Below are 27,497 nucleotides of genomic sequence, written 5' to 3' on the forward strand. Positions count from 1 at the left end.
GTGGCGCTTCAATGAAATATTAAAGGATCCTAATGAAAAATAGGAAGATTGCCTTTCGCTGCAGAATTACAAATGTGTCTATTAATTTATATTTTAAATCATACCAATTTCATCTGGTGTGAGTAGAGCCAGGCAATAAGAGCAGTTTAAATTTTAATGTATAAACATTGTTTCCCTATTGAAATGTAACATGGGTCTTTGAACAATGTACTAGCAGCAATAAATCAACAAGAGTAGAAAATTGCATGTCAAATTTGTATTTAACAGAATATGAACTCTACCTTAATAAAATCAATTACATCTTTCTTTAATTTAATTGGCGTCAGCTCAGATCTTGCAGAATGCTAATATAATTCACGATTTCCATATTTAATGATGCATGATTTTCATGGTAAATTTTACTTGGAAAATGTTGTCTTTAATGAACCTTAGAGAAAGCTCTAGTAGGATTCTTATTTGATAAATGTAACTTCTTTATTTCTAAAGGTCTTTTGGTCATTTTTCTTATTTGATTATAAAAAGCCTAATGGATCATATTTGAACAATAAAGAAATACTTAAATGTTTTGTTTTAACTTAAATGGGTCTTATTTATGTATTAACGTTACACACCGCAGTGGGTTCCTACTGTATGATAGTGATGGAAAGTTTGACTATTTTTACTGACTGATCTTTCCGACTCGTTCATTCAAAAAAACGAATCTTTCGACTGATTTCGTTCATTTGAGTCTGTAATGCCCAGAGCACGCAGGACCCCCCTACCGGCGAACGATGAACTGAGGACTCGAAAGTGTTACGATTCTACAAGCCTCTCGTTCAAATGTCGTTCACTTTAGGGGGCTTATTGGAGCTTTCATTTCTGACTGAGACTTGTAAAAGTGTGCTTTAAACAATCAAAATGTATTGAGTGCTAGTTATACAAATATGATTACTCCTTGGTACATGTATTTTTCTTCTCTATGCTTCCTGCAGCATAATCTATTTTCCTGCGCGCATTTATGACAGACAGTTCATGGTCGGAACACGTTTCTGGACTAGAGCTCCTGAGCGGGAGGAGCGTATATCAATCCTGCTGTAGGACTCATTGCGGCCAGCAGGTCAAACGAATTACTAAAATGAACAAGTCATTAAAACGAATCATGCCTCTCAGTCAGTAAAAAGAGTTGTTCAAAAATAATGACTCGTTTGCTAACTGCACATCACTACTGTATGTGCAGTGCTCATTCAGAGGTTTGTAACAGTATTGTTGAGCTATACAATATCAATACAACAGTAACAAATGATCTATTCACACTCTAGGTTCATACTGCCTGATGTAGGTATAGCTACAGTAGCCAGCTTGCCAGGTGCTAGCCTAAATTAAATAATGCCACATGATTACAATGCTGGTCTATTTTACATTTGTGGTATTTAATCCATCATTTAGAGTTGAAACTGAGCTTTCATAGCGAATATATTTGTTGGTGTATACCATGCTCTTAGCTAGTGTTAGCTAGGGTAGATGTCCGCGCCCACATAATAAAAACATTGCCATCAAAATCCCTCTGTTTAAACTAGAAACTATCAGAGACTCTCACGAACGTGTTCTAGGTTTTATTCTACAACACCCACAAGCTTCACCGGCTTCGTGTCAAGTCGCTGACGCCGGCGTTCCAACTCCGAACAGGTCTTCTCACAAAAACGTCTGTCAAATCCGAACAGTTTGAGCTATAGACTATGACCCAACCATCGAAAAATGGGACTGTCACGATCATGAACATCTTCTCCGTTTTGCTACGACGCCTACAAGCTTCACATCTGAAGACAACCCGGTACAGACCGGTAGAACATGAATGAAAATTAATAGGATTTTTTTTAACCAGTGTTACTCATGTAACCTTTTTTTAAAATTATTATTGTAATGCTTTCCTATATCTCTCAGATGCATCTCAGACACCTCAAACCATACTGCCTTTAGATTTATTTTTGGATGAATCTGTTATTCAATGCGTTTCTACGAGCTAAGGCCAAATTCGATGTTTCATCAAATATACAATGCAGTCAGAAAGTATTCAGACCCCTTGACTTTTTCCACATTTTGTTACATCACAACCTTATTCTAAAATGGATTTTTTTTAAAAATCTCTCCTCAATCTACTCACAATACCCCACAATGACGAAGCAAAAAACGTTTTTTAGACATGTTGGTAAATGTATTAAAAAAAAACTTGAAATATCACATTTGCATAAGTATTCTGAACCTTTACTCAGTATTTTGTTGAAGCACCTTTGGCGGTGATTACAGCCTCTAGTCTTCTTGGGTATGACGCCACAAGCTTGGAACACCTGTATTGGGGGAGTTTTTCCCATTCTCTGCAGATCCTTCCAAGCTCTATCAGGTTGGATGGGGTGTGTCGCTGCACAGCTATTTTCAGGTCTCTCCAAAGATGTTAGATTGGGTTCTGGCTGGGCCACTTAAGGACATTCAGATACTTGTCCCAAAGCCACCCCTGTGTTGCCTTGACTGTGTGCGTAGGGTCATTGTCCTGTTGGAAGGTGAACCTTCGCCCCAGTTTCTGAAGCAGCTTTTCATCAAGGATCTCTCTGTACTTTGCTCCGTTCATCTTTCCCTCGATCATGACTTGTCTGCCAGTTCCTGGCACCACCATGCTTCACAGGGATGGTATTGGCCTGGTAATGAGTGGTACCTGATTTCCTCCAGGCGTGACGCTTGGCATTCAGTTCAATCTTCGTTTTTTATGGCCTGAGAATCTTTAGGTGCCTTTTGGCAAACTCCAAGCGGGCTGTTATTTGCCTTTTACTGAGAAATGGCTTCCGTCTGGCCACTCTACCGTAAAGGTCTGATTGGTGGAGTGCTGCAGAGATGATTGTCCTTCTTTCCAGAGGAACTCTGGAGCTCTGTCAGAGTGACCATCGGGTTCTTGGTCACCTTCCTAACCAAGGCCCTTCTCCCATGATTGCTAGGAAGAGTCTTCGTGGTTCCAAACTTCTTCCATTTAAGAATGATGGAGGCCACTGTGTTCTTGGGGACCTTCAATGCTGCAGAAATGTTTTGGAACCCTTCCCCAGATCTGTGCCTCGACACAATGCTGTCTCGGAGCTCTACGGACAATTCCTTCGATCTCATGGCTTGGGTTTTGCTCTGACATGCACTGTCAACTGTGGGACCTTATATAGACAGGTGTGTGCCTTTCCAAATCATGTCCAATCAATTGAATTTACCACAGGAGGACTCAAATCAAGATGTAGAAACATCTCAAGGATGATGAATGGAAACAGGATATACCTGAACTAAATTTGAGTGTCATAGCAAAGAGTCTAATACTTATGTAAACAAGGTATTTCTGTCCATTATTTTGCCCTTACATAGCTGCATGCTTCCCTTTTCAGTCGCAGTAAATGCACAGTTCCTTTCCAAGGAGTCTGCTACGAAAATGGGAATAAATGGATGTCAATTTCCATTTTAAATTGGTAACCAATGACCCATTGAGACAGCCTTTCTACCACAGACAGACAGAATAACTGGAATTAGAACAGCCTGACATTTCAGTTAATTGCACCAAGCATGCCACCTTCGCAATAACCTCCAAACCAGGTTCAATTAAGTCTTCACCTTCCAGCCACAGTTTCAAATGAGAGCAAAGACCACTTAAACAGTGCTATGAAACAGGAGAGGCATGGTAGTTTGTAGCAGTCTTTCGAGACAACTTCCTGTTGGAAAGTCACATTGCGTAATTATATTTTGTACACTGAGTTCTGTCTCTGATCAATTTCTTTTTTTCAATTAGACATATTTCCTCATCTTCACTCTAATCTTCATAATTGGCAGGCTCTTCGCATCTAAATGCATTTCCATGCAGACATCCATGAGAAGCTTACTTCACTGTCCAATGGTTTTTACATGTTGTTTGTTTAGGATAATCCAGGATTTGGATTAATCACAAATCTATTAACTATTAATATGATCTTGTCAGATGTCAGCCAAGCACATTTCATTTTTGTAGGCAAGTCAGTTAAGACCAAATTCTTATTTACAATAAGAATTGTGAATTGCAAACCCTAACGACGCTGGGACAATTGTGTGCCGCCCTATTGAACCCCCAATCACGGCCAGATGTGATACAGCCTGGAATTGAACCAGGGTCTGTAGTGACACCTCTAGCACTGAGATGAGGTGCCTTAGACCGCTGCATCACTTGGGAGCCCATGTAATGGCATCTTGCAAGCTATTCCTCTTATTTATATCAAAGCAAATGCCTGAAATGGGCCCTGAAGTCTTAGAGCCTTGTCTGGCCCTGTGGATAAACCATGCTTTCTTTAAGGGTTGATAGTTTGATATTTAGCATGCCACAACAGAATGAATTACCTAGATTGGTCATACTTTATGCAATGACTGTAGGGGTCTTATGAGCCATATATAGATACGCAATTACTTTTGACTTTACTAGTTTCTGTAATGCATTCTGATCATGACTGAATGTCAAAGTCAAATAAATTGAAATTATATTATGCATATATATATGGGGAAAGATTCTTAGTAGTAATGTACAAAAAAATAATAAGAACAGAAATTTCAATTTTTAAAGCAAAACGTTTATTCATGTTTGAAATTACACATAACTACCACAAGGAAGACTTTTCAGTCCAGGGTGTAGTCGGGTTAGAAAGAAACACTAAACATTTTTAATACGTTAGAATCACTGCCACAAATCATTTTCCATGACTTTATCAGTTTCAGAATCACATACAATACAAAAAAGAGAAAGAAAGTTTGAACCCTGTCAAACAGAGCTTGAAATGTACAGTTCTGAAAACTGAAACCTCTATGTATTACAGTTTTTATAATGATTTTTTGTGTGAATTAGTAACAAGATGAGCAACATTCAAAATGTTCTTCAGTATTTACAACAGTTTTACTGTTTGGTGTTAATTTATGACCAACATTCTCCTAGCCCCTCCCTCAAAATCCACCAATTAACAATTATGCACCTCTCCCTCTTATTTTTAAAAATGACTTTTTTCTCATTATTCTTAGTATTAATATTAATGTTAACATCATACATTTTCTTGTTTTTGTCTTTTTGAAGTTGCAATAAAGCAACATTATTTTCTTAAGATTAAAATATACATTAGATTACATGAACAAAAACAAAGAGTTTATTACAAGATGTAATCAAAACCACTAAATAAAAATGTTAAATAAAAAGACAAGAACTATGGTGGTGATATTGTTTAGAGGTAGTAAGTGAGCACTCTAAGCTATAGAAATGTTGAAAATCTATTGGTTTCTATGAGTTTGAATGAGGTAATAAAGCTGTGTATTGATTGGTGGGATGTATAAATACTCTTAAGCTATATTATATACAACATATTTTGTGTGACTGGTATCTTGTCACATGCCAAAAGGAAGTGCTACAACTGGTTGGATTTACTGTTAGACCCATGACTATTTCAACCAATAGCCCAAAATAACATATTTGAATATCACATGACTTTCACCTCACACAGAATGTTAACCTATATAAAGTTGTCATTTTCTATGCTTGAAGATTTTGTCCCAAAATACAGTGTTATCCCATTAGTCTTGTCAATGAAAGGACTGCATGTCAACCTGGTGGTTGTAAGGCAAAACTAATATTGAAAGCAACTCTTTCAAGCTGCCAGCGTGTTTACAACACTAGCATTTCTTATTTGCTGCACTCCTTGCGTTCAGTGATGGAACTGCTACTTTGTTAGTCAATATACAGTAGGTAAGATACCAAGGGAATTAGCTGATCTAAAACAAAACACAAATGATATGAAAAAGATATATATTGCATTTCAAAACCAAAACATTTTAGAATGCATATGACAACAACAAATGCCATCCACTTAGGAATAAATTCAGCTTGGGGAACATCACTTCTTAAATCAATTGTCAATTGAAATGAATGTTGCGCAATAAACATCTGGGCCTTGTTTGATTGGTACATGTATGTGCTTACCCCTTCAAATGACAGACATAAACTAGAGAAATGGTGAAATATAATCATGAGACTGATGGAGTTTGAGCGAAGACTTCACTGAACTACCAAGAAAACATCAGGTGTCCATATTGTAGAACATCATTGTGAGGGGGGTTGAGGACTCTGGTAGATGTAGCAGACAATTAGTTCTGAAAAAAAGTTTTGTTTATCCTCTCTGGTTGGTCAGTCAGTGAAAGTTCACGCTCTACAGCTTGGGGATCAGATGCATCGATAACAGATCAATTTGAGGTATCAGAGTGCACACTTCCAGGTCCTTCTGTCGGGGAGATTACAGAAGATGGAGTCATTGCATCGTGCCATCCCCCATTAGCCTAGGAAGGAAGCAGAAGAGAAGGGATCAAAATGAAATACTACAAATGAAAGAAGTCCATATTAACAACATAATGCTTTCGTAAGGAACCTATATTTGTCAAGACCAGTTATTCCCCCCAAAATGTTTTCATGTGAGGGAGAATAAGATGACTCTACAATAAAATATATTTAGTAATACAGATAACCAAAATACAGGTAAAAGAGTCATTCTTATTGTGTAGAGTATGTTTGTGTACATATGCTCATTTACTAATTAATAAATAAAAAGAGGTATCTCCTTTGATATACTGTAGTATGTAGTACAACTGGAAAGCCAATGGCCATTCTCTGCATTATACTAGCATCAGCCATGAGACTCCTAGAAACAAATGTGCCTTATGCCTCAGCCAATGGGAGCGATCCCTGAAATCAATGTCTAATCAGATTTCAGCAGTGGCAGACAGCTTGTCGCTACATATTCTTATGTCAGTCAGGAAGAAGGAAGGCTGGGGGTGGGTGAGGTGGGGAATGCTGAGTGGAAGTGACGGGGCAGGGCCTTTCCCAGAGAGCCAGTCTGAGCCAGCCTGACTCCGCTTGGCTCGCGGCAGGGACTAGCCTTTGCTGGATCCCCTTCGTCACCATCAACAAAACAAAAGGTTAACGTATGCTAATTAATCTATGATGCACTTCATTATCAAAACAATCCGTCTGCATTACTGTACATTGGGGGCTCTAGCACTTGTGGTTCATTGGTGGAATTAGTATTTTGATGATTTAGATCGCCTGGAATAGGTCAATAAATAGCTTTATCTGGTCTGCTTTGTCACAATGTCGGTACTGCATTGAAATAAGAGTATTGCTGTATGAGAAGGCCTCTCCATCTCTTTAAATGAATTATCCAAAGCATGTTTTTGTTGTTGCCTGGATGTTTCTCCTCTTTTTACGTGCTATTATTGGATGTGTGGACTTGTCAGTAATGTTGTATTTCAGAGAGTATGTTTGTGTGGTGATTAATTGAGCTCTGGCCTAAACAGTGAAGGAAAGTGAGAGAGTGAGAAACACTTCAGTTGATCCTGCTAGAGGTTGACACTTCTTCAAAAGGCCCGCGGGCTAAAAGGTGTTCAACAAAACCAAAATGACACCAAACGCTGTCCGAGAACACTAACGACGGCCTGTGTTATCGTGTGTGTGCTTGCTTACATGGTAACCCCCCCACCCAAACTATTATTTTTTAAAGATAACAGTGTGATATTTTAATATACTTCCAAATATGTATCCCACTTTGTGAATGTCAAGTGATTGTCAGGTATGGAAAATAAAACATCTAAACGGTTGATTGACAAAGGTTGGCAATGTCGAAAGTATTAGGTTCACCTCTTTGCAATACTGAAAATGTATAACTTTTATATGACTCTATCAGAATTTACATATTAGCTCATGATATTAAAATGCCTCTCAATAACAATAGCTGTCATGTTGGGAAGCTGAAAATAACCAAGCCTTCACATCACTACTGTCCCAACCATGGCAACATGAAGACAACAAATGGTAATAGTTTCTCTCTGATATTGCAAAGGGAAATATGTCACTAACCATTTCTCTCTCTCCCTCTGCCTCTATCCTTTCTCATCAAACAAATTGATCTTTACTCTGATGGCTTCAGATTATGCACTGTGTTACAAAAAAGTACCATATCAGCCCTCATCAACGAAGATGGAATTCACGTCTGGAAAAGGCTGCAGGCGATCTCACTTTCATATTTTATCATGGTGATAAGGATATGGCAAAGTCTCTGAAGCATTTCAAAACAGCTAAACTAAACATAGGATACAACTAATAGCCTACTTATGTCATTTTGCTTTCAGTCACATAAGGTTTTACTTGATGTTTATAAAATCAAAAACGGGGGGATTTTAAGTCAAATGTATTTTTATTCCACCTGCACTATGATCTAGGTGTGTTTACTAAACTCTGCTTTTATCCTCCTGCAATGAAAATGTGCCAACTTTTCTACAATCTCTAATCTCCTGTGTCATGTTTGCTCTATCCTTTAAGAAGCTCAATCACTTGCTGCGGCAGTGCTGAATGGAGTTTCTCACTTCCTTGGCTCCCAGCTGCTACTATCTAGATTTCCATTAAACCTTTTAACTAACATTCAAAACGTTTTTCTAAGAAAAGTTAATGTATAACGGGTCAAGAAATAAAATCAATTAGTGCAATTCATTTGCCTAAGATGTCACTTTTATCAGACAGTTGGCAGCAATGCGGGGTGTTCTCTGTCTGAGCTAAGACTACTACCATTATGTGTCAAATGTTTACAGTAGAATGGATCCAGTTTGGACAAGGTCTGCTCAAGGTAATGAAAAATAACCACTGTCTCCAGGATGGTACCTACAGGAAGAGGAAACCAAGATTACTTACATTCAAGCCATTTGGGCTGTACATAGTGTTCCCCCCCAGAGCTTCACTGTATCCTGCCGTCTGACTGATAACATGGCGCAGGGTATCCACCTGTGGGGAGAGAGAGGGTGGGCATGGCTGTCAACTCACTGTGGCATGGGGGTTGACATGAACACACATGCTCAATGCCACATTTCAAAACATACAGGACTTACTCCATGTGGAAAGGGACTATGAGACACAGACAACACATTATGGTGGGTGTTTGCATTATTCAATGTATGTAGAGTATATCCACTGTCGTCTAAATGTCTACTCTACCTATGGCTATGTGGAAAGTTATTGTGTAAAATGTCTAAATTCTAACATTGAGACATACCATTGGGAAAAGCACGGCCACACTATACACATCAAATATTCAAACATACAACAATGTGTTTTGTAAACAAAACCATATGCACAAACAAATAGGGGGGAGGAATACATCCGACTGGACATAATGACGAGGACATGTTTTCTGTAACATATGGACAATACAGTTGTATTGTACGGACATGATTCATATGTTCTTTAAAGTGTTAAAGCCATACGTCTCTAGTTCTAATGGGTTCATCTGACATGCGTATGATTATGTTCCTCTATGTGTCTCTGAACCTGAAGAAATAACATCATGGATGACAACAACAATATGCAACACAACCAAAATGAGACAAAGACAGGAAAGGATACAAGAGAGGAATGTAGGGGACCATAAAACCCAACACCAACCCAAGAGCTCAAGTCAAAGCCAAATGCATTCACAAAATGGAAACTTCAATCGAGTCTGTTACAGAGATTAAATAAATCCATTTTCTGGAGGCTTTTATAAATAATTGTTGATAGCAATGGGGTGGGATATTTTTAGGTAGGCCAGAATATTCCATCCAAAGCGAATTAGAGTCAGTAAAAAAGAAAATGGAGCTCACAGTGTGGCTCACTTTTGCAGTGGAGACCTGACTGTGGGAATTTGAGCTGGCCCAATGTGGGCAGCATATCTTAGTTACTGTACTTCAGACTGCACCGTGGATGGCTCAGCACACAGGCAAAACTGGGACGGCTCTGTGCATTTGCACACAGGACCTGTCCCTGTTTTTGGCTCCTACCTGTGACTGCACATTGACTCCGACTTGTGCCCCTTGGTAAGAATCCCCATTCAGAGACTGCATGCTCAAGAACATGTCCCCAGAGTTTGGGAGGTTAAAAGAACCTGAAGAACCTGGAAAGGGAAGATGTAAGTAGCTGAATAACTATATAGAGGGCTACGAGGGAAGAATACACACTAACTTAACACACATAAGCGCACAGAGAGACACAAACGCAGACACAATCTACTGTACATAGGAACACAACGCCCACTACTACACTCAGTTACTAGATTCCCAGAAAGTAAGCAACTACAAAAGGAAAGGACGGAAAGCAAGGAAATACAAGATAGAGGAGAGGATTATGGTCATGTCAGAACTCTGAGAGGCTATACAGATTTTCCCCAAAAAAGAGGCAAAACAAACTGAATGAAAATCACATGACACAAACAGAGATTCAATATGTGGCTGGTGGCTTTAAGCTCCCAATTTGTTCCACATCCCTTAATCCTTATCTACTGTTAGTGGGGAAATATCATATACCAATGACAAGGACAATAAGAAGCTTATGAAAAGAGCAGTACCAGTAAACATGTTGGTTAAAAGAGTGTTTTTGCTCTCTGCAGAGTCCAGCTGAAATTCTTCATCTTTCATCTGGAATCCTGGGTGCAAGAAAAAGGGGACCACTTCAAATAGCTATCGCTTACCAGATCACAACCCTTTGTGAGGTCAGCCAAGTCCAAAATCACAGTCATTCTCCTGGACTATACATTGTGTTGGATGTCTTTGTTCTGTCATTTGTGAGTCCTATTCATTAATAATTGTGTGCATTGTTGTTGTTATTTCACATTGGTAACCTATACAGTCTACTCTAACTGCTCCCAGCTATTATTTTCAATCTCTCTTAGAATAAAATGCACTACCATACAGTGGAGCTACAGTTTGACAAATTAGAGGGGGGTTTGAGGAAAAGTCAAGGGAAAACAAAACCTCAGTGACATCTTTTTGCCAGAAATACATCTGTTCTCGGTTCACAAACCAAGAACGCACTCTTTATGCATGAGTTTGCTTGTCTTATTTGGCATCGACTGTCTCAAAGACAGGAGACTCTGTGATCCCCAGGCTGGGAGCAGTGCCTGTCACTCCTGCCTGTGTGAATGGTGCGTGAGTGGGGGTGAGGCATGGGGGGGCTGGGGGCTGAGGGCTGGGGGTGGATGGCAGAGTTAGGGCCTGCACAGGGGTGCCTACCGGAGTTGGGTGTGGTAGGGGAGTTGGTCTGGCTGTTCTGCACTGCGGCGGCCACTGCATGCGCTGCTGTTACTGCAGTCTTAGCAGCGTACAGGTTAGCTTCTTCCTGGAACTTGCCTATGTTCTTCTTGTACCGGATTCTCTTGTTGCCGAACCAGTTGGATACCTGGGGGAGAGAGCAGAGGGAGAGCCGAGGTGTCAGACGTCAAGCAGCCAAGGCACTGTGCACTGAGCAGTGTGATTGTTTCAAGACGTTTGGGTCCATCAAGTACCCAATTCCCAGCCCCTGCAGTAATGTCCACTGGGTATGCAGGCTAATTAAGCAATAATCAGGAATCACTTGTGCGTTTTCATAAAAGTGAGCATGACATGCTCTCTGTTTGTCTCTTGACAAAACCAACACACCAGGGGTTGCTCGTCTCCAACAACACAAACTGAAAAGTTCTCCTGACTTTATTACATTGCCAGGCCTATTGCTAAGGAAACAAGTTCTGCCATTACACTCAAAGACATGTATAGACTTGTTTGCTTCTACATTGGTGGTAGAACTTGCTTGTGTTTTTAACAGATACACAGTTTAATATTACTGAAGGATATTGCGTACTACACCAGTGCAGGGCATCAAACCCATGGCTGGCCACTGCACATTCTGTCAGCCGGGCTGCATAACACAGGACACAGGCATTGTGGAGCTATGGTGAGGTCAAAGAGTAACAGTGAGACCTAAAGTGCCTTCACAAACTATTCACACCCCTTCACTTTTCCCACATTTTGTTGTGTTACAGCCTGAATTTTAAATGGCTTAAATTGAGATTGTGTCACTGGCCTACACACAATCCCGCATAATGTCAAAGTGGTATTATGTTTTTAGAAATGTTTGCAAATTAAGAAAAAATGAAAAGATGAAATAGGTTGAATACTTATTGACTCAAGACATTTGTTATGGCAAGCCTCAAGTTCAGGTGTAAAAATGTGCTTAACAAGTCACATAATAAGTAGCAATAATAGTGGTTAACATGATTTTTGAATGACTACCTCATCTCTGTACAACACACATACCATTATCTGTAAGGTCCCTCAGTCGAGCAGTGAATTTTAAACACAGATTTAACCACAAAGACCAGGGAGGTTTTCCAATACCTCGCAAAAATCTAACTTTGAATATCCCTTTGAGCATGGTGAAGTTATTAATTACACTTCGGATGGTGCGTCATTACTTTCCTAACTCATTTGCCGGAGAGGAAGGAAACCACTCAGGGATTTCACCATGAGGCCAATGGTGACTTTAAAACAGTTACAGAGTTTAATGGCTGTGATAGGAAAAAACTGAGGATGGATCAACAACAATTGTAGTTACTCCACAACACTAACCTAAATGACAGAGTGAAAAGAAGGAAGCCTTTACCGAATAAAAACTATTCTAAAACATGCATCCTGTTTGCAATAAGGCACTAAAGTAAAACTGCAAAAAATGTGGCAAAGAAATTCTATTTATGTCCTGAATGCAAAGCATTATGTTTAGAGCAAATCCAACACAACACATCACTGAGTACCACTCCATATTTTCAAGCATGGTGGTGGCTGCATCATGTTATGGATATGTTTGTCATCAGGCAAAGACTAGGGAGTTTCTTAGGATAAAAATAAACGGAATGGAGCTAAGCACAGGCAAAGTCTTAGAGGAAAACATGGTTCAGTCTGCTTTCCAACTGACACTGGGAGACAAATTCACCTTTCAGCAGGCCAATAACCTAAAACACAAGGCCAATATACACTGGAGTTGCTTACCAAGAAGACATTGAATGTTTCTGAGTGGCCTAGTTACAGTTTTGATTTAAATCGGCTTGAAAATCTATGGCAAGACCTGAAAATGGCTGTCTAGTAATTATCAACAACCAACTTGACAGAGCTTGAAGAAATAATAATGTGCAAATATTGTACAATCCAGGTGTGCAAAGCTCTTAGATTTACCCAGAAAGACTCACAGCTGTAATCACTGCCAAAGGTGATTCTAACATGTATTGACTCAGGGATGTTAATACTTATGTAAATGAGATACAGTATGTCTGTATTTCATTTTCAGTAAATGAGCAAACATTTATAAAAACATGTTTTCATTTTGTCATTATTGGGTATTATGCTGTAGATGGGTGAGACATTGTTATGAATTCAGGCTGTAACACAACAAAACGTGGAATAAGTCAAGGGGTTTATGGGGAACTGTTGCATCCATATGAAATACAATCTCAGGACAATGTCTGCTGTGTCTCTTCAAATTGAAACCTGAAAGCTGACTTTAACAATACTAGTAAAGGCTAACATTAAAAACGGTATAGGGTCCAGCTTCTATATTTCTAAAGTGCAGTTTCTATATTTACATTTCTACATTTCAATATTTATATTATATCACTATGACTACTACTTCAGTATTACCGCACGGTGATATAAATAAACTGTCTCTCATAGTAGAAAGAAAGATTGACATTTTCTTTGCATGGGGTAAAACCAGTGTGTGAATGCTGGCTCTGCAATAATAGTGGAATAATAATGAGATTAGGTTTGTGTTTTAATAGTCCTATAAATTAGAGTGGCCTGTCGCCGTGCTATGGCTCCCCTCTTAGCTCCTACAGCCTGCTGCCGGACCAGCCAAAGAGCATCTGCCCCTAATGAAGCTTTATTTAATTTCCACCCCTGCGCTTACATTTTAATATCTCCAGCAGCCCGCCAATACTGCAGCAAGCGCAAACTGACTGGATTTGCATGACATCAGATCATTTCTATCCTGCATGTCTCTGTGCTTCTAAATCTTTAATATCTAGGCAATTAAAATGAATGACCATTCAGGCGAAGCCACTGTTGGCATGGTTTCCTTGACATCAATTGTTTGATGGGTTTACCTAGAGGTTAAACTAACAAGCAAGGTTTAATTGGATGCAATGAAAGCCCTAGCCATCATCCTTTTTACTTAACCTGCTTACAGTGGTTTTTAAGGGCAGACAGGATGCAGGCAGTCTCACCCTTTGAGCCAGATCACCAACAGCATTGCAGACCATAGAAAACCTCTCTCTGAGTGGTATCATTACTGGGATATTACTGTATATATTTAACAGGAAACAAAAACACATTACCCTGCTTTGAGAAATCACTTTAAGGCAAATGCAATGACATTGTTATATTTTAGTAAATGCAGAACTAAATTAAGTATACAATTATCATTATTACAGTTAATTAAAATAAATGCATATAATAACAGTGATGATTCTGCGGTATAGTACATGGGCTAACATTTATGAGAGAAAAAACAAAGCATAGGTAAAAACAAGCATCCAGCCAGCTCTCTAAAGCCTGTTTCATTTCATAGTAAAGGCCAAACTGAGCTGCCTGTCTGTGTGTGCTTATGGGTAATGGCTGGAGCTGCCTTTAATCCATCCTTTATGAAAACACATGGTGGACCAAGGCTGATGCCGTATACCCGTCTGCTTCAATGGCATCTATGGGCCTCACAGCGCATCATAAAAAAGTCACTTACCAGCAGCGTTGTGTTAACACAAGGGCCACAACATAATGAAAACTACCTAGCCCACCACAGCCAGACACTTTATGCAGCCCATCTACATGGCATTATAGTGCATAATAAAGACAATGATTTTGACACTGAGCTTGGATTAGCAATATATGAGAGGCCTTTGAACATTTTTATACCGGTAATGATCATCATTGTGACTATCACTGGTTTTGGTTATGCTATAGAAACAGTAGTTCTATCAGAGATATTTGCTTCTGATTCTTGATAATAATTCACTATCCGGTATTCAACAGTGTTACATGAATGCTTGAAACAGAAAAGTATTGCAATCAATTCTTCAAAAACAGAATTGCTTTGACAGGATGTATAATGTTGAAATGGTATTTAATATATCAGTATATGAGTTTGTGATGACCTGGTCAGTATTATTCTATTATTCAGGACAAGCTGTTATGACTGTATTTAACCACTGTTTGGTGTTGTTAGATTGCACAGCCTCAGCAGTGTTAGCATCACCTCGCCTGGGTACTAAGGGGCTACTTCCTCTGGTCTACACACATTTTTCTCCTGCCCACTGAACTCTGGCTTTGGTGATTCACAGGTTGCGCTAAACATTGTGTAAATGCAGGCACCGTAAGGTAAGGACCAAAACCCAATCCACAGAACTAATTCCCTTTTATCTTGCGGCAGACCGTGCATTCAATTGACTTCCCTGTGTTAGTGGGAGCCAGGTTGAAAGACTGAATTACCTGACCTCAGCAGCTGCATCAAAGGGAGCGATTGTATAATGGCCATGCAGGCTCCTTGCAAGAACACGACACCGGGTTTGTTCTCAGCGACCCACTAGAGAGGGCATGTAACAGTAGTTAATAACCCACTAACATTTCTGTCCCATTCCGGGTCAATACACGGCTCTTGTCATCGAAAGAGAATAGATGATCTTTCCCAGATCTCAATACAACTGGATTTATAAGGACTTCTTAGAGAACTCTTTAATGAAGCCTCACACTTGGGTCTTAATTATACAGACAAAGGTGGTTTCAGTGGCCGTGCTGCTACTAATATCATCAATAATAGAACAGAGAACATTAATACTTAACACATTAACCCAAGGCATCCCTCGCGCCCTCGCCTAAATATATAATGACCTGAAATATTGATAAGTGTCGCTCAATTGAAGAGTGTGGGCTCTGAACTGGGCAACCACAGATTGCGGTGCTGAGTCAGCCATGTGTTCTGAGCTCTCTCGTTTGTCCGTCTGGAGGGCTGCCTGTCCCTGTTCGTGCCCTGGGAGCAGAGTGACCCCTCACAGCAGCACTGTCTGGAGAAGATATCAATTATGGCCCCAGACACATCCATAAACCAAGACACAAACCACTGCCGTCCAATCACACACTTTCATTTAGGAGCCCAGTGTCACACATGCAAACTGACAGAGTGAAATAATACGACTGCATCCTGCATTTAGAGGGCCATTGCCTCATGAAGTGAGGTCAACTTTTAAACAACACCATTAGCTCCTTTCGCATCACTGATGGTCGCTACAAACAAGCACATTTGGCCTCGGATGGTATAATCCGAGGATATGCTGTTTACTTCACCAGTAAATAAGTCATCCATGCCTTTTATTGGATGAGAAGTCCAATTCATGCTTGTAAGTGTTGGTGCACATGTTTTACAGATCTAAGTTTGGTTACTTTTTTTCAAAATGATGTTCATGCAATGAAACTCACACTCCGTTCCTTCTAGTCAGAGAAGAATATAGGCATTGTATAATGTCCACCCAAACCTACTTAATCAATTCATAAATCAAAGCAGTACATTCCACCTAGACATCTGTGATAACCTTCAGGCTGATATTTAATGCTTATTGAATTACATAGTTCTACTACAGTCATTGAAGTTCACCATTAAATTTGAGGTTATTTGGAAATACCCAAACACTCATTCTCTGGAGTAACTTTCCTGACTTCACCAGGCTCTCCTCCTATGCTTGAGTATTTTAGGATGACAAACTCAAAGAGGACTTGGCGTAGTCTAACTCAAAAGTAGTCAGCAAGAGTGTCTGCAGTGGCCTAGGCTTGTCAAGGAGAACCCTGCTAATGGGGCTTGAGATGAGTTCAAGTGAATTTCTAAAAGACCTCTTATTTCTGCATTGACTGATTTGTCCTCCTGGGAACTCCTACAGTGTCCTGTTTAGTGAAGCACTCAGAACAAAGAATTTTTCCACTTGTGAGGGTCAATGTCCACTCCTTCAACTAACATGAAGCACACAGGTAGAAAGCAGAACATTAGACACACGCTGCATGTTTTAAAACCAAGAAGGACATAACTAACAAATGATCTACAACTAACAAAAAAACGCATACAGTATAGAAAACAAATTATTTGTGTTATAGAAATAACAAAAAAGTGAAATGACATGAGACATCAAAACAAACACAGTGTGGTGGCATGGGTGTTATCTTGAAATGGTATTTAACAATCATAAAAAATGATTAAAAGTGAGCTGAAAATACAAATGGAAATGTTGAATGATCCCTAGTCTTTGCATATGATTTGCTCACACACTGATGTGTGATTCAACAGAAAAATAACACATTCTATGTATCACAGTGGAACTTGCTTGGTGCCAAACCTACAGTAAAACTGTATGCCTACATTAAAATAGCATCGGATACATTTTCTATGCCAGGATCAGTCCATTTGTGTGAGGGAGGGGAGCTGTGTGCAGTGGTAGACTGTGAAGGTGCACATACAGAAACAAAGAAAATATACAAAGAATGAAAACAACAACAGTGGATCAGGAGAAGTCATGACATACCTGTGATACTGTGATGGTGCTTCCCACCCCCTGAAGGCAAAAAAGAATGGGCTTTTACAGTATCTGACTGCATGACTACACTCAATATACCCTTCCACACCCCCTCCCCGCAGAAAAGAGAGAACATTGCAAATCAGTGTTTCTTGTATAGGTTATTCTCAGATTGGAACAACCATGGATTAACATCTGAACTAGAATACAAAATCTAAATGGTTCAAGTTGTAACAACAGTAGCAGAACAGAGTGCAGGAAGATAACAATACTAAATTGGTTTGGGTGTGGGGGTTGGGTGTGAGAGATTATATTGCCTTCAGGTTAACCCAACTATTAGGCTAAAGGTCAAGTGGGAAAGTCACATAAGTTGTCTGTAAAAACAAAATGTTTAGTGGGTGAAGCAGTGTCGTCTCCATGTACAAGCCACTGTGACCACACACGTACACCTTAAAAATCATATTTATTTACTGGATAACCTATACTGGTAGACATCCAGTCACCTGGACTGATCAGGCAGACAGAGAACCCGCATGGCAGATGGGAATGAGAAAGAAAATGGCAGGAGACCCAGAGTGGACAGCTATTGAAAAGCTAACATACTATAGGCCCAGAGTGGACAGCTATTGAAAAGCTAACATACTATAGGCCCAGATTGGACAGCTATTGAAAAGCTAACATACTATAGGCCCAGAGTGGACAGCTATTGAAAGGCTAACATACTGTAGGCCCAGAGTGGACAGCTATTGAAAGGCTAACATACTATAGGCCCAGAGTGGACAGCTATTGAAAGGCTAACATACTGTAGGCCCAGAGTGGACAGCTATTGAAAGGCTAACATACTGTAGGCCCAGCGTGGACAGCTATTTAAAGGCTAACATACTGTAGGCCCAGAGTGGACAGCTATTTAAAGGCTAACATACTGTAGGCCCAGAGTGGACAGCTATTTAAAGGCTAACATACTGTAGGCCCAGAGTGGACAGCTATTTAAAGGCTAACATACTGTAGGCCCAGAGTTGACATATAGGGGGGGCGGCAGGTAGCCTAGTGGTTAGAGCGTTGGACTAATAACCGCAAGGTTGCTTGATCGAATCCCCAAGGTAAAAATCTGTTTTTCTGCCCCTGAACAAGGCAGTTAACCCACTCTTCCTAGGCTGCCATTGTAAATAAGAATTTGTTCTTAACTGACTTGCCTAGTTAAATAAAGGTTCAATTAAGAAAATATATATGGAGTATTAACAGGCCTAGAGTGGATAGCTATGGAGGGCTAACCCACTGTAGGCCTCCTATTGAGGCCACTATTGAGGACACTGACCTCCCCTCCCCATGGCTACTGCTGTGATAGGCTGAACACGCCCTAACTGAGGTGCCATTAGGCTCAATGTCAAGGTAAGATAAAGACATTGGGCTCTGATCGTGCGGCATAGCCGTCCTTCAAGGCTGGTCTGGAGTTGCAGCCAGGGGCCTTATTTACTGCCTTTTCCCCCCTGATTACCCAACAGCCACTGCGTCTGAGACAAGGAATCTGCACCCACCTGGGATACTGTGATGCTGCACTTCTTGGCCAACTCCTCTTTGGCTTCTTCACTGGGATATGGGTTGCTGAGGTGCGAGTAGAAATACTCGTTTAAGATTTCCGTCGCCTGCTTGCTGAAGTTTCTCCTTTTCCGCCTGAAAAGTGAACAAAATGAGAGAAAGGCCAAGCTCATTAGCGAGACCAGTATTAACTCATCCATTTGGAACAGACAAATTGCACAATCAATCTCACACATAAATGGTGAAAATAATGAGGAATGTGGGTCTGAGAGAGGCGTCAGGAGCGGAATATTGTGTCCTGCTTTCAGCACCATCCTCATCAACACACACCAAGCCATCCGGCGCCCACTAGACCCACAAACACACACAACACAAACACGTACAGTACATTGCTTAATTTGGTCTGTTGGTCTCTGATCTCCAGTCCAAGCGTGTAATGTGTAGTGTTTAGTGCAGTGGATGGGTAGGCGTGGTGATGGAGATCTAGGCCCAATTGCCCAGTCGAAGTGCATCTCGGTACATTATAGAAATCACAACATGCCCAGCTGAGCATTCTTCCTGAAGTGCCACAGCCCCAGGGAACTTCAGTGGGAACAAAGCAACTCTAACTAGATCCGGGTCCCCTTCGTCCCCCCAGGGCACTACTTACCATGTTATTGAGCATTAACTTATTTTGCCTTGTTTACTGCACTTCACGCGAGCAATGGGAAGCAAATGTGCTTCTGCTTGGTTTGCTTCAGCCCTAAACTTCCTCCCGCTCTCCGCAGAGCGCCACTCCACAAACTGTTTGTTATTACAGTAATCCAGAACACCTGCTCATGACCTCCACTCCACCAATTACATATGACTTTGTTCCTGCTTCATTTAATCTCAACTGCTTTCAGGTGCTAGCAGAAGATTGTTTTGAGAAGATGGCTATAATACATAATGAATGCACTTTATGGCAAGATCATCTGTGAATATTTGCAGTGTGCTGTTTGACACTGTGTGTTGTAGATTCGTTTTTTTCTCGGATAGGAAGTGCATTTCTCTAATGTTTTTATTACGATCGTATGTCTACATACAGTTCTGTCTCTGGGTACCTTCCGATGCTCCAGGCTAGAAACATTGGTTTGTAAGTCACAGTGAAACACACAGGAACACACACGCAAATATATACACACTGACCTGGCATCAAGGAATCTGGAGCGCAGGATCATGACGGCCTCACAGGTGCTCTGTTTGAGCTGCATCTGGATGGAGCTGAACTTGCGGTGGATGATGCCCACCATGCGCTCGATCTCCTTGGGAGAGATGGGTCGCGTGCGGGACTGCTCCCTCAGCAGGTTCATCACATGGGTGGTGAACTCGTTACACGCCTGCAGAGAAATCACAGAGCACAACCCAGCCCTGTTAGGTTCCTCCTGGAAGTATCTTTTGGCTAGGTACAACTCTCTCAGTAGCTGACCTGCCTCCCTTGGTTAAAAGCATCTTCACTGAACGAGCCATTGAAAAACACAGCCCTGTATTTATACGACTGCTGAGTGATTCAATGACTTAATAGGTGAAGTCATCTATGAATGCAAATGCCAATTTGCAATTTGGCTTTGGCCCAGCACAGAGAGAATTTAACCAGCTTTTTGTTAAACCAGTAGTTCATACATGATTCATTAGAATAACTAATTTACGTTGTGCACACTTTAGCTCATTACTCTGAGTAAAATTCGTTAAGTATTTACATTTAGATAATTAAACAAGGAAACACCCCTAAGAAAGATGCCTTCACTCCAGGCAATGCTATGTGCCCTCTCCTCCTCTCTCAGAATGAGAGAGTACATTTGTGTAATTTACCTCGCCGCCTTGCTGAGGCAGTGTTCCAACCTTTCATTTTCTTGTATAATACTCCTCTGTTTTATTGCTGAAGCTCAACATGGCAGCCTAATGAGTTGATCATATTCTCATTTTACTGAGACGACGGCACCACTCCTCAGAATTTGTTAACGAACCACAAAATATATACATGTTTACAATATTACAAGGGGAATATTTTGTTCCCGGTTTTGTACTCATGGTGGTTAATATTACTGGCAATATTCCTAGATATTCAGGGCAATGTGAGAATGAAAAACATCATGCAAGCCTATGAAGCTTAAAGGTGTGATGTAAAGGAGGTTAAAGGTGTGACTCACACCCACCTGTTCGTATTTCTCCAGCTCTGTGTGGTAGATCTGTCTGATCTGGGTGAGTTTGGATCTGTAGTCTGAGTGTTCGATGGAGTTGTCTGAGGCCCCGCCCGAGGCTGCAGCTGCAGCGGCAGCAGCGGCTGACCCGCCCCCTTTCTCTGGTCCTGACACGCCCTCCGCCAGCAGCATGTTGTCCAGGCGCATGAGCTGGGGGTCGGGAGGGTCCTCCTCCTGGGAACCACGGATGCTGAGGCCTGAGAGACAACAGACAGAGAGAGAGACAGAGAGAGGGTTAGACATAATGACATCCAGACCTCCAGACATGACACATACACAAAGGCTTTTTGATAAGTGGGCTGTTTGATAGGGCAGAACCTCGATGGTAACTGAAAAGAATTATCACTCCATTATTTGTTTAGTGTTCCTTTGAAACCAGAGGGTGACTTTGATGGGCTCACCAAGAACCACACCTAGACACATATTCTCAAACAACTCCATGGCTGACTGGGTGATTTCCATTAGGGTGAAAAACACACAACAGCTCAAATTATGCTGCTAAAGTACCAGCCTCACAAGTATTGTCTTGTACAGAATCCTGAGCAGTGAGCCACTAAAGCTCAAATTCACTGGATGTCTGAATTCTGGTACGTGCAAACATTGCAGGGGTAATTAACGCCATTACCTCAGCAGAATCGTAAAGCCGTAGTGTGGGACAGGTAGTCCCCTGTGGACATGGATTGGGTACTTCCTGTGTATGGTCTGTATTCCTGTTGCACAAGCCTTCTTTTATCTGCACACTGTGCTGCTCACTGTGTGTACAGGGTGCCTTACATGACAGCAACATCCATAAACTGACAAAAGCGCAACTGCAAGGTAGCGCTTCTATTCTCCGAAAGGATGAATATACCTCAAGCATGTGTCTGCCTTTTCGGCATAGCGCAGAGCCTTAAATCACAATTTTCACTTTGTTTTCTGAGATTAAACACATATTTTGCATTATTCCACTTCATTTACAACAATCTGCGAGAACTACTGTACTTCTACACTATTTAACTTTTTTTCCCTGCTAATTGTGCACTTATTTACTGTGCAACTAAGAAATCTCAGGGCACACGCCCGTGCACGCACACACCCACAAATCGTTGAGTGCTGACTTTTGCTGCTGTTTCTTTTTCTTTTTTCTTATCTTTCAACAAATCCTGATTAGCCATCAGTCAGCATCGGAGCACACCTGCACGCATAGAGAATGTTGCCATGACGGCTGCAAAGAAAAAAGACTGCAGCAGGTCAGAATTACCAGCCAAATAGCCCTGTATTATTCAGTCCAATAAATGGATTAAAAAAACTGCACCCAATCTGCAGTAAACACTGAGTGCCCACTCAGACGTTATGATTACCAGAGTTGTCTCAATTCAATAATCTGCCTGCGATTCAGGGATTTCCAGCAGCTCATTAAGGCTTCATTAAGATATGGTGAGCCTCTGAATTCCAAATAAGAAGATTAGTGGTTCTATTGTGTGAGGCAGTAGCCTAGCAATCAGAGAGGCCCTCTACCAGGCACTGACTGACAGACTGACCCAGCACACCTAGTGAGTAGGCACTGGAGTGTGTTAAGCCTCTCTCTCTCTCGCTCAGACACATAAACACAAAATTGAGCTGAAAATAGTGACACTATATGGTCCTTTTAAATGAACATGATGTCATTTCTCCTATCACATTCCCCATTGGCATTGGTGCGTTTGGTGTGTGTAGCTCAGATGTGGAGATGCTAATGCAAGACAAATGTGTGTCTATTCATGGGTTGTCTGGATGTTTGTCTTGTAGGTGTAATGGTGTGAAAGTAGAGGATGAATGTGGCCATTTGTGCTGGAGACACTGATGCTGGAAGAGTTGTAGCATCAGGTCTGCCAAGCCACATCACCCATGTGGACAACATGCCATTAACTCCACTAACTCTAACCACATCCCCGTCATACCTGCAAAGATGCTAAGCTATTCGAATCGTATCTCTGGTGGTGGCAATAGCTGGAGGTTGATCTACCAAACAGGTTTGCTCAGAGCAGTACTTTTGTCTACCTTTTGCTGCAGACACTTGTTTTAAGTCTGCACTTTCCTTTGTGCTGGAGGTGCTATTAAGTAGGTAGGCACGTTTTTCATGTCAGGTATATTAACTAGAACTCTGAGAGCAGCCGTTCACATTTCCACACCAAGCCCATGTTGTCACTTTCACTCCACTCTTTATCCAGGGGAAATACAGCTGGGGGAATTTACAGGGCTTTTCAGTTAAATGGACATAAATCACTGGTTTCATTCCAACCAAATAATCACAGGCCATAAAGAGCTCCTTGTCTCTTACCATATATTACCGCAAAGTTCCTATGAGCAATAATGTGGCCATTCAGAGCTTGGGAAAACAGACCGAGATATTAGGAAGTGACATGTAATCCTGTTATGAAGCTGACGTGTGGAGTGGCCATGACATTTTTATCATAAGTGTCCATTTCTATTTGGGAAATCAGCGGGATAAAAATGATTACTCTACTGGTCTGAGATTGTGCCGCCCCTCCAGCAGCCCACTAGGGTGTGTTTGTGCCAGAACAGCTATCGAGCCCCATCCATAACAAACACGTTTGGAAACACTGCCACCCTCCACCTGGCTCAACATACAGTAGGGAGCAGCTCTCATTCAAAAGACCAAGTGCTGCGATTTTCCTCACAAAGTCTATCTACTACTGTCCCACTGGGTAAAAACTGGTTGAATCAACGTTGTTTCCACGTCATTTCAACCCAAAACAATATAGTATATGTGATGCCGTTAAATCATCGTGGAAAACTGATTGGATTTGCAAAAAGTAATCAACATACTGTAAGGGAATTGTCTTTTTTTCACCCAACTTTTAAGCTAAATCCAATATCATGGTGATTAAGTTTGGGGGGATTTCTTGTTGAATTCACGTTAGTTGACAACTCAACCAAATGTAAATCAAAACTAGACGTTGAACTGACGTCTGTGCCCAGCGGAGTGTTTCTCTCACTCTCCTTGTATTTTTGTTTTCTCTCATCATTGAAATCTTTGTTCATGTTACTTAATACCTAATTTCTCCTCTAGGGTTTTTGAAAGGAATAGAAGTCGACAATGTGATTAATACATTCATATCAGCGAGGTCTGGTCTGACTTTTTATTTGTTCATGTTTCAATGTCGTATCTGATCCGAGACAATAACACATACGACAGATAAAGACAAAGCAGGCCTCTCTCACAGACTCTCTCCCCTCCTCTGTTTATGATCATTTCCGGTTTCAGGCCGTTGTCTCGTTCATCACCCATGCTTGAATTTCTGACAGTAATCTGAGCAGTGCCTCCAGCCTCTCCTTCCTACCACCTCTTTCCCCCTGTGCCCTCTTTTATTCCGTTGGCTTAGCTGACCTTTGGCCAGTGCTTGTTTACTCTCATCACTGAAGTGTGAGCTGGAGAGCCATAAAGGTAGAGCCCTGCTGGGTTAATGCGAGCTTCTGAGGAGAGGAGCAAAATCAGGGGCTGGTGCAGGGTTATCCACCAGTTCATACTACAGTACTACACTGTCATAGAGAACAGAGAATCATTTTTTCTAATGAGATGATTTTTTATTTTTTTTGCATTTCCTTTCTTTTAATATTTCTTCCACAGATTTAATCAGAAGCCTAATTATTTGTCTCTCTATAGCATGTGATTGGATAGAGGGCTAAGAATATGGAATAATATAAATTGTAGAATAGTGTCGTAAATTGTTAGCAAACTGTGTGCCTTGCTGTATTTGAAAGAACACATTGTATCCCTGTTACTTCCACTGCTTTCAAAATATCCTGTTCGATACATCTAACCGTGACCCCCTGCAGTTAATGCTTCCAACGAATGGGCCCAGCGCATATCTACACACTCTGCATCTAATTGCATCGATCCACAAAGGTCTCCCAAAGCTAACTAATCGAAACGGAATTTATTTTCTGTCAATAATTGCAAAGGTCATCTCTCTTAAACCAGGAGACAATCTCAGGCAGTACAGAGTAGGGCAGGCTGTGGGTCTCCTCTCTCCTCTCAGCCCTCTCTGTTGTGTGTATTAGTGAAGATCCCTGATTTCCACCATGTGATTAGACCACACTGCCAAAGCAACACACCAGAGACCACAGAGGACTTAAGAGGAACACTATCACAAAGAGCACCGTGTCACTACAGCCTTGTTCCCATGTCTCTTTTGACTTAATATCATCTCAATTTTCAAAGCCTCCGGATCAGTGGCTGTCCTCTTTGGAAGCAGGGAAGTGCATCAAATTACCATTGGAAATCTTTTGTTCTGGCAAATCAAAAATAAAGATTCTCTTTCATTGATGTCCTTAAAGTCTTTTATAAGCTTGGCCTACATCCACATGGTACAAAGAATCTGGGAGAATGCCTGCGGGCTCTCTCAAGCATGTACATAATTAACATGCCATTAACACATTAATACACATTAGCTATTCCCAATGTTAATGGCAATCACACTGAGGGAAAGCTAGCACGCATTAGCCACATTTTGTTCCAATTTCTTTCTTACCATGAAAGAGCTGAAAAGGATCCTGTCTAATTCGGGGGCTAAATCATTATATTTCCCCATAGACAGAAACAGTGGCTTTGACAGTTCTCTGCACATGTCTGTCAATGCGTGCTCACACTCTCTCTTTCAAACTGCATCAATAGGAAAAGATACACACATTACATTACTATTCCATCTCAATAAAAAGAGACTTCAAAGCATGCAAGTTCTCATTGTATTCAATGTAAACCGCAAAGGGTTTGACTTTAAAGGGAGAGAAACTGTGGGGATGAACAAGTGAGCATGCCGATTAAATGCGGAGTAATAGAGGGTAAGAAAGGGACCCTAAACTGGGGAATCCCTGTCCAGCATGATGCTGTATTTCCTCCCAGTATGGTGAGTGATAAGCTAATCAGGCCCGTTGACAGTGAAGTGGTACAGCCCCCCAGTGCTGGGTCAAGACTTCTCCCATCATACACCACCAGCACATTCTAAACGGACAGCACGGGAGGGTGGAGGGACAAGATGTGACAAAAAGTGGCTCCGGTCAGAGAAGAAGATCCCTGTCAGCTCAGGTAGCCTTTGTCCTTCGATGATGATGCTCTCCTCTCCCAAAGGAGGCTTTGACAAGGAAATGGGGCGGGGGGGGGGGGCTCCAAATCAGAGAGATGGGAGGGTGGATGGGTTAGGGGGTGGGAAAAGATAACCCGAACAAACATCTTGTAGACATTTTGCCGAGTACACCAAAATGAATCACTGTCCCATTGTGGCGCGGACATTTGTGGAATGTGACACAAGGCATGACAGGCCAGGGAGAGAGGATGGGAGAAAACTGAGGGTAAACAAGGCCTAGTGTCACTTGCTGTGTCTGTGGGTATGTACGTGTGTGTGTGTGTATGTGTGTGTCCACTCTGAATGCTGCCCTCTCAGACTGTGGTGGGCAGGCGGCCAAATGGCGCGGTGATGGCTGACCAGGCCTCGCTGTGGCGGCCGCACGCGGCGGTCGGGGAGACTGGCCAAATGAGTGGACAGGACCTCCGTTACAGATCAGCACACTGACTGACCCTACAGAACACATACAGGGATCAGCAGCAATCACCAACTCAATTCTGCCTGTTTACCTAATGAAGCATCAATATTAACAGAAACCTAGTAGAAAAATATTACATATTTATGTACCTCGTAAAAAAATTGCATCTTGCTCTATTTTAGTAACAAATAAATTAGTTTTACAATAAAGTATTCATGTACAATTTCAATATGACTAAGATCATTTGCTGCTTTTTCCCTCTTCATTTCATATCTTATGTACTTTTGGTTTTTAGCTGCTAGCCTCAATTTACTGCAAAGGTACCCAGATTTTTTATTCAGACCCCAAGCACATAATGCAAATGTGGCACTGAAAGCCACTTATGAAATACCCAAAGGCAACTAATCTCTCCTCCTCTCGTTCCAGCCTTCTCTGCAGCTCCCTAATTAGAAGATTGTATGAAACCAGGTCACACAGCAGGTCCTGTACACACAGACAACCAGGCATATATACAGATACCATTTCATCTAAACATCATGTGCATGAAGGCATGCATACTGTATTCTACAGGCTAAGGGTGCTATTAATCCCTTGTTTGTACTGGATTCCTCTAAAGAAATGGTTTAGGGTTGAGGAATTGTCTGTGTCTGTGTCTGTGTCTGTGTGTGTGTGTGTGTGTGTGTGTGTGTGTGTGTGTGTGTGTGTGTGTGTGTGTGTGTGTGTGTGTGTGTGCGTGTGTGTGTTACTCATGCACACATAAACCATAAAGCAGTATTGGGAACATACAGCAGAC

At 41.3% G+C, this 27,497-nt stretch overlaps 1 protein-coding gene across 8 annotated transcripts in view; it reads right to left on the bottom strand.

Moving 5' to 3' along the window:
* Positions 1–4,570: 4,570 nt before the first annotated feature.
* LOC115200060 (pre-B-cell leukemia transcription factor 3) overlaps positions 4,571–27,497 on the bottom strand; it is a 73,776-nt gene continuing 50,849 nt past the window's right edge. For 2 of the 8 annotated variants that reach the window (XM_029762747.1, XM_029762748.1), the window contains 9 exons: positions 21,137–21,378; positions 20,130–20,320; positions 18,962–19,097; positions 17,436–17,465; positions 11,086–11,251; positions 10,422–10,499; positions 9,859–9,971; positions 8,738–8,827; positions 4,571–6,336 (listed from right to left, as the gene is read on the bottom strand). In XM_029762747.1, the coding sequence (XP_029618607.1) occupies positions 6,244–6,336; positions 8,738–8,827; positions 9,859–9,971; positions 10,422–10,499; positions 11,086–11,251; positions 17,436–17,465; positions 18,962–19,097; positions 20,130–20,320; positions 21,137–21,378 (1,139 nt within the window). In that variant the 3' untranslated portion in view covers positions 4,571–6,243. The remainder of the gene's footprint in view (positions 6,337–8,737; positions 8,828–9,858; positions 9,972–10,421; positions 10,500–11,085; positions 11,252–17,435; positions 17,466–18,961; positions 19,098–20,129; positions 20,321–21,136; positions 21,379–27,497) is intronic. The other 6 variants (XM_029762749.1, XM_029762750.1, XM_029762751.1 and 3 more) reach the window with 4 other exon arrangements.

The sequence above is a fragment of the Salmo trutta genome, chromosome 9, assembly GCF_901001165.1.
Source record: "Salmo trutta chromosome 9, fSalTru1.1, whole genome shotgun sequence".
NCBI lineage: Eukaryota > Metazoa > Chordata > Actinopteri > Salmoniformes > Salmonidae > Salmo > Salmo trutta.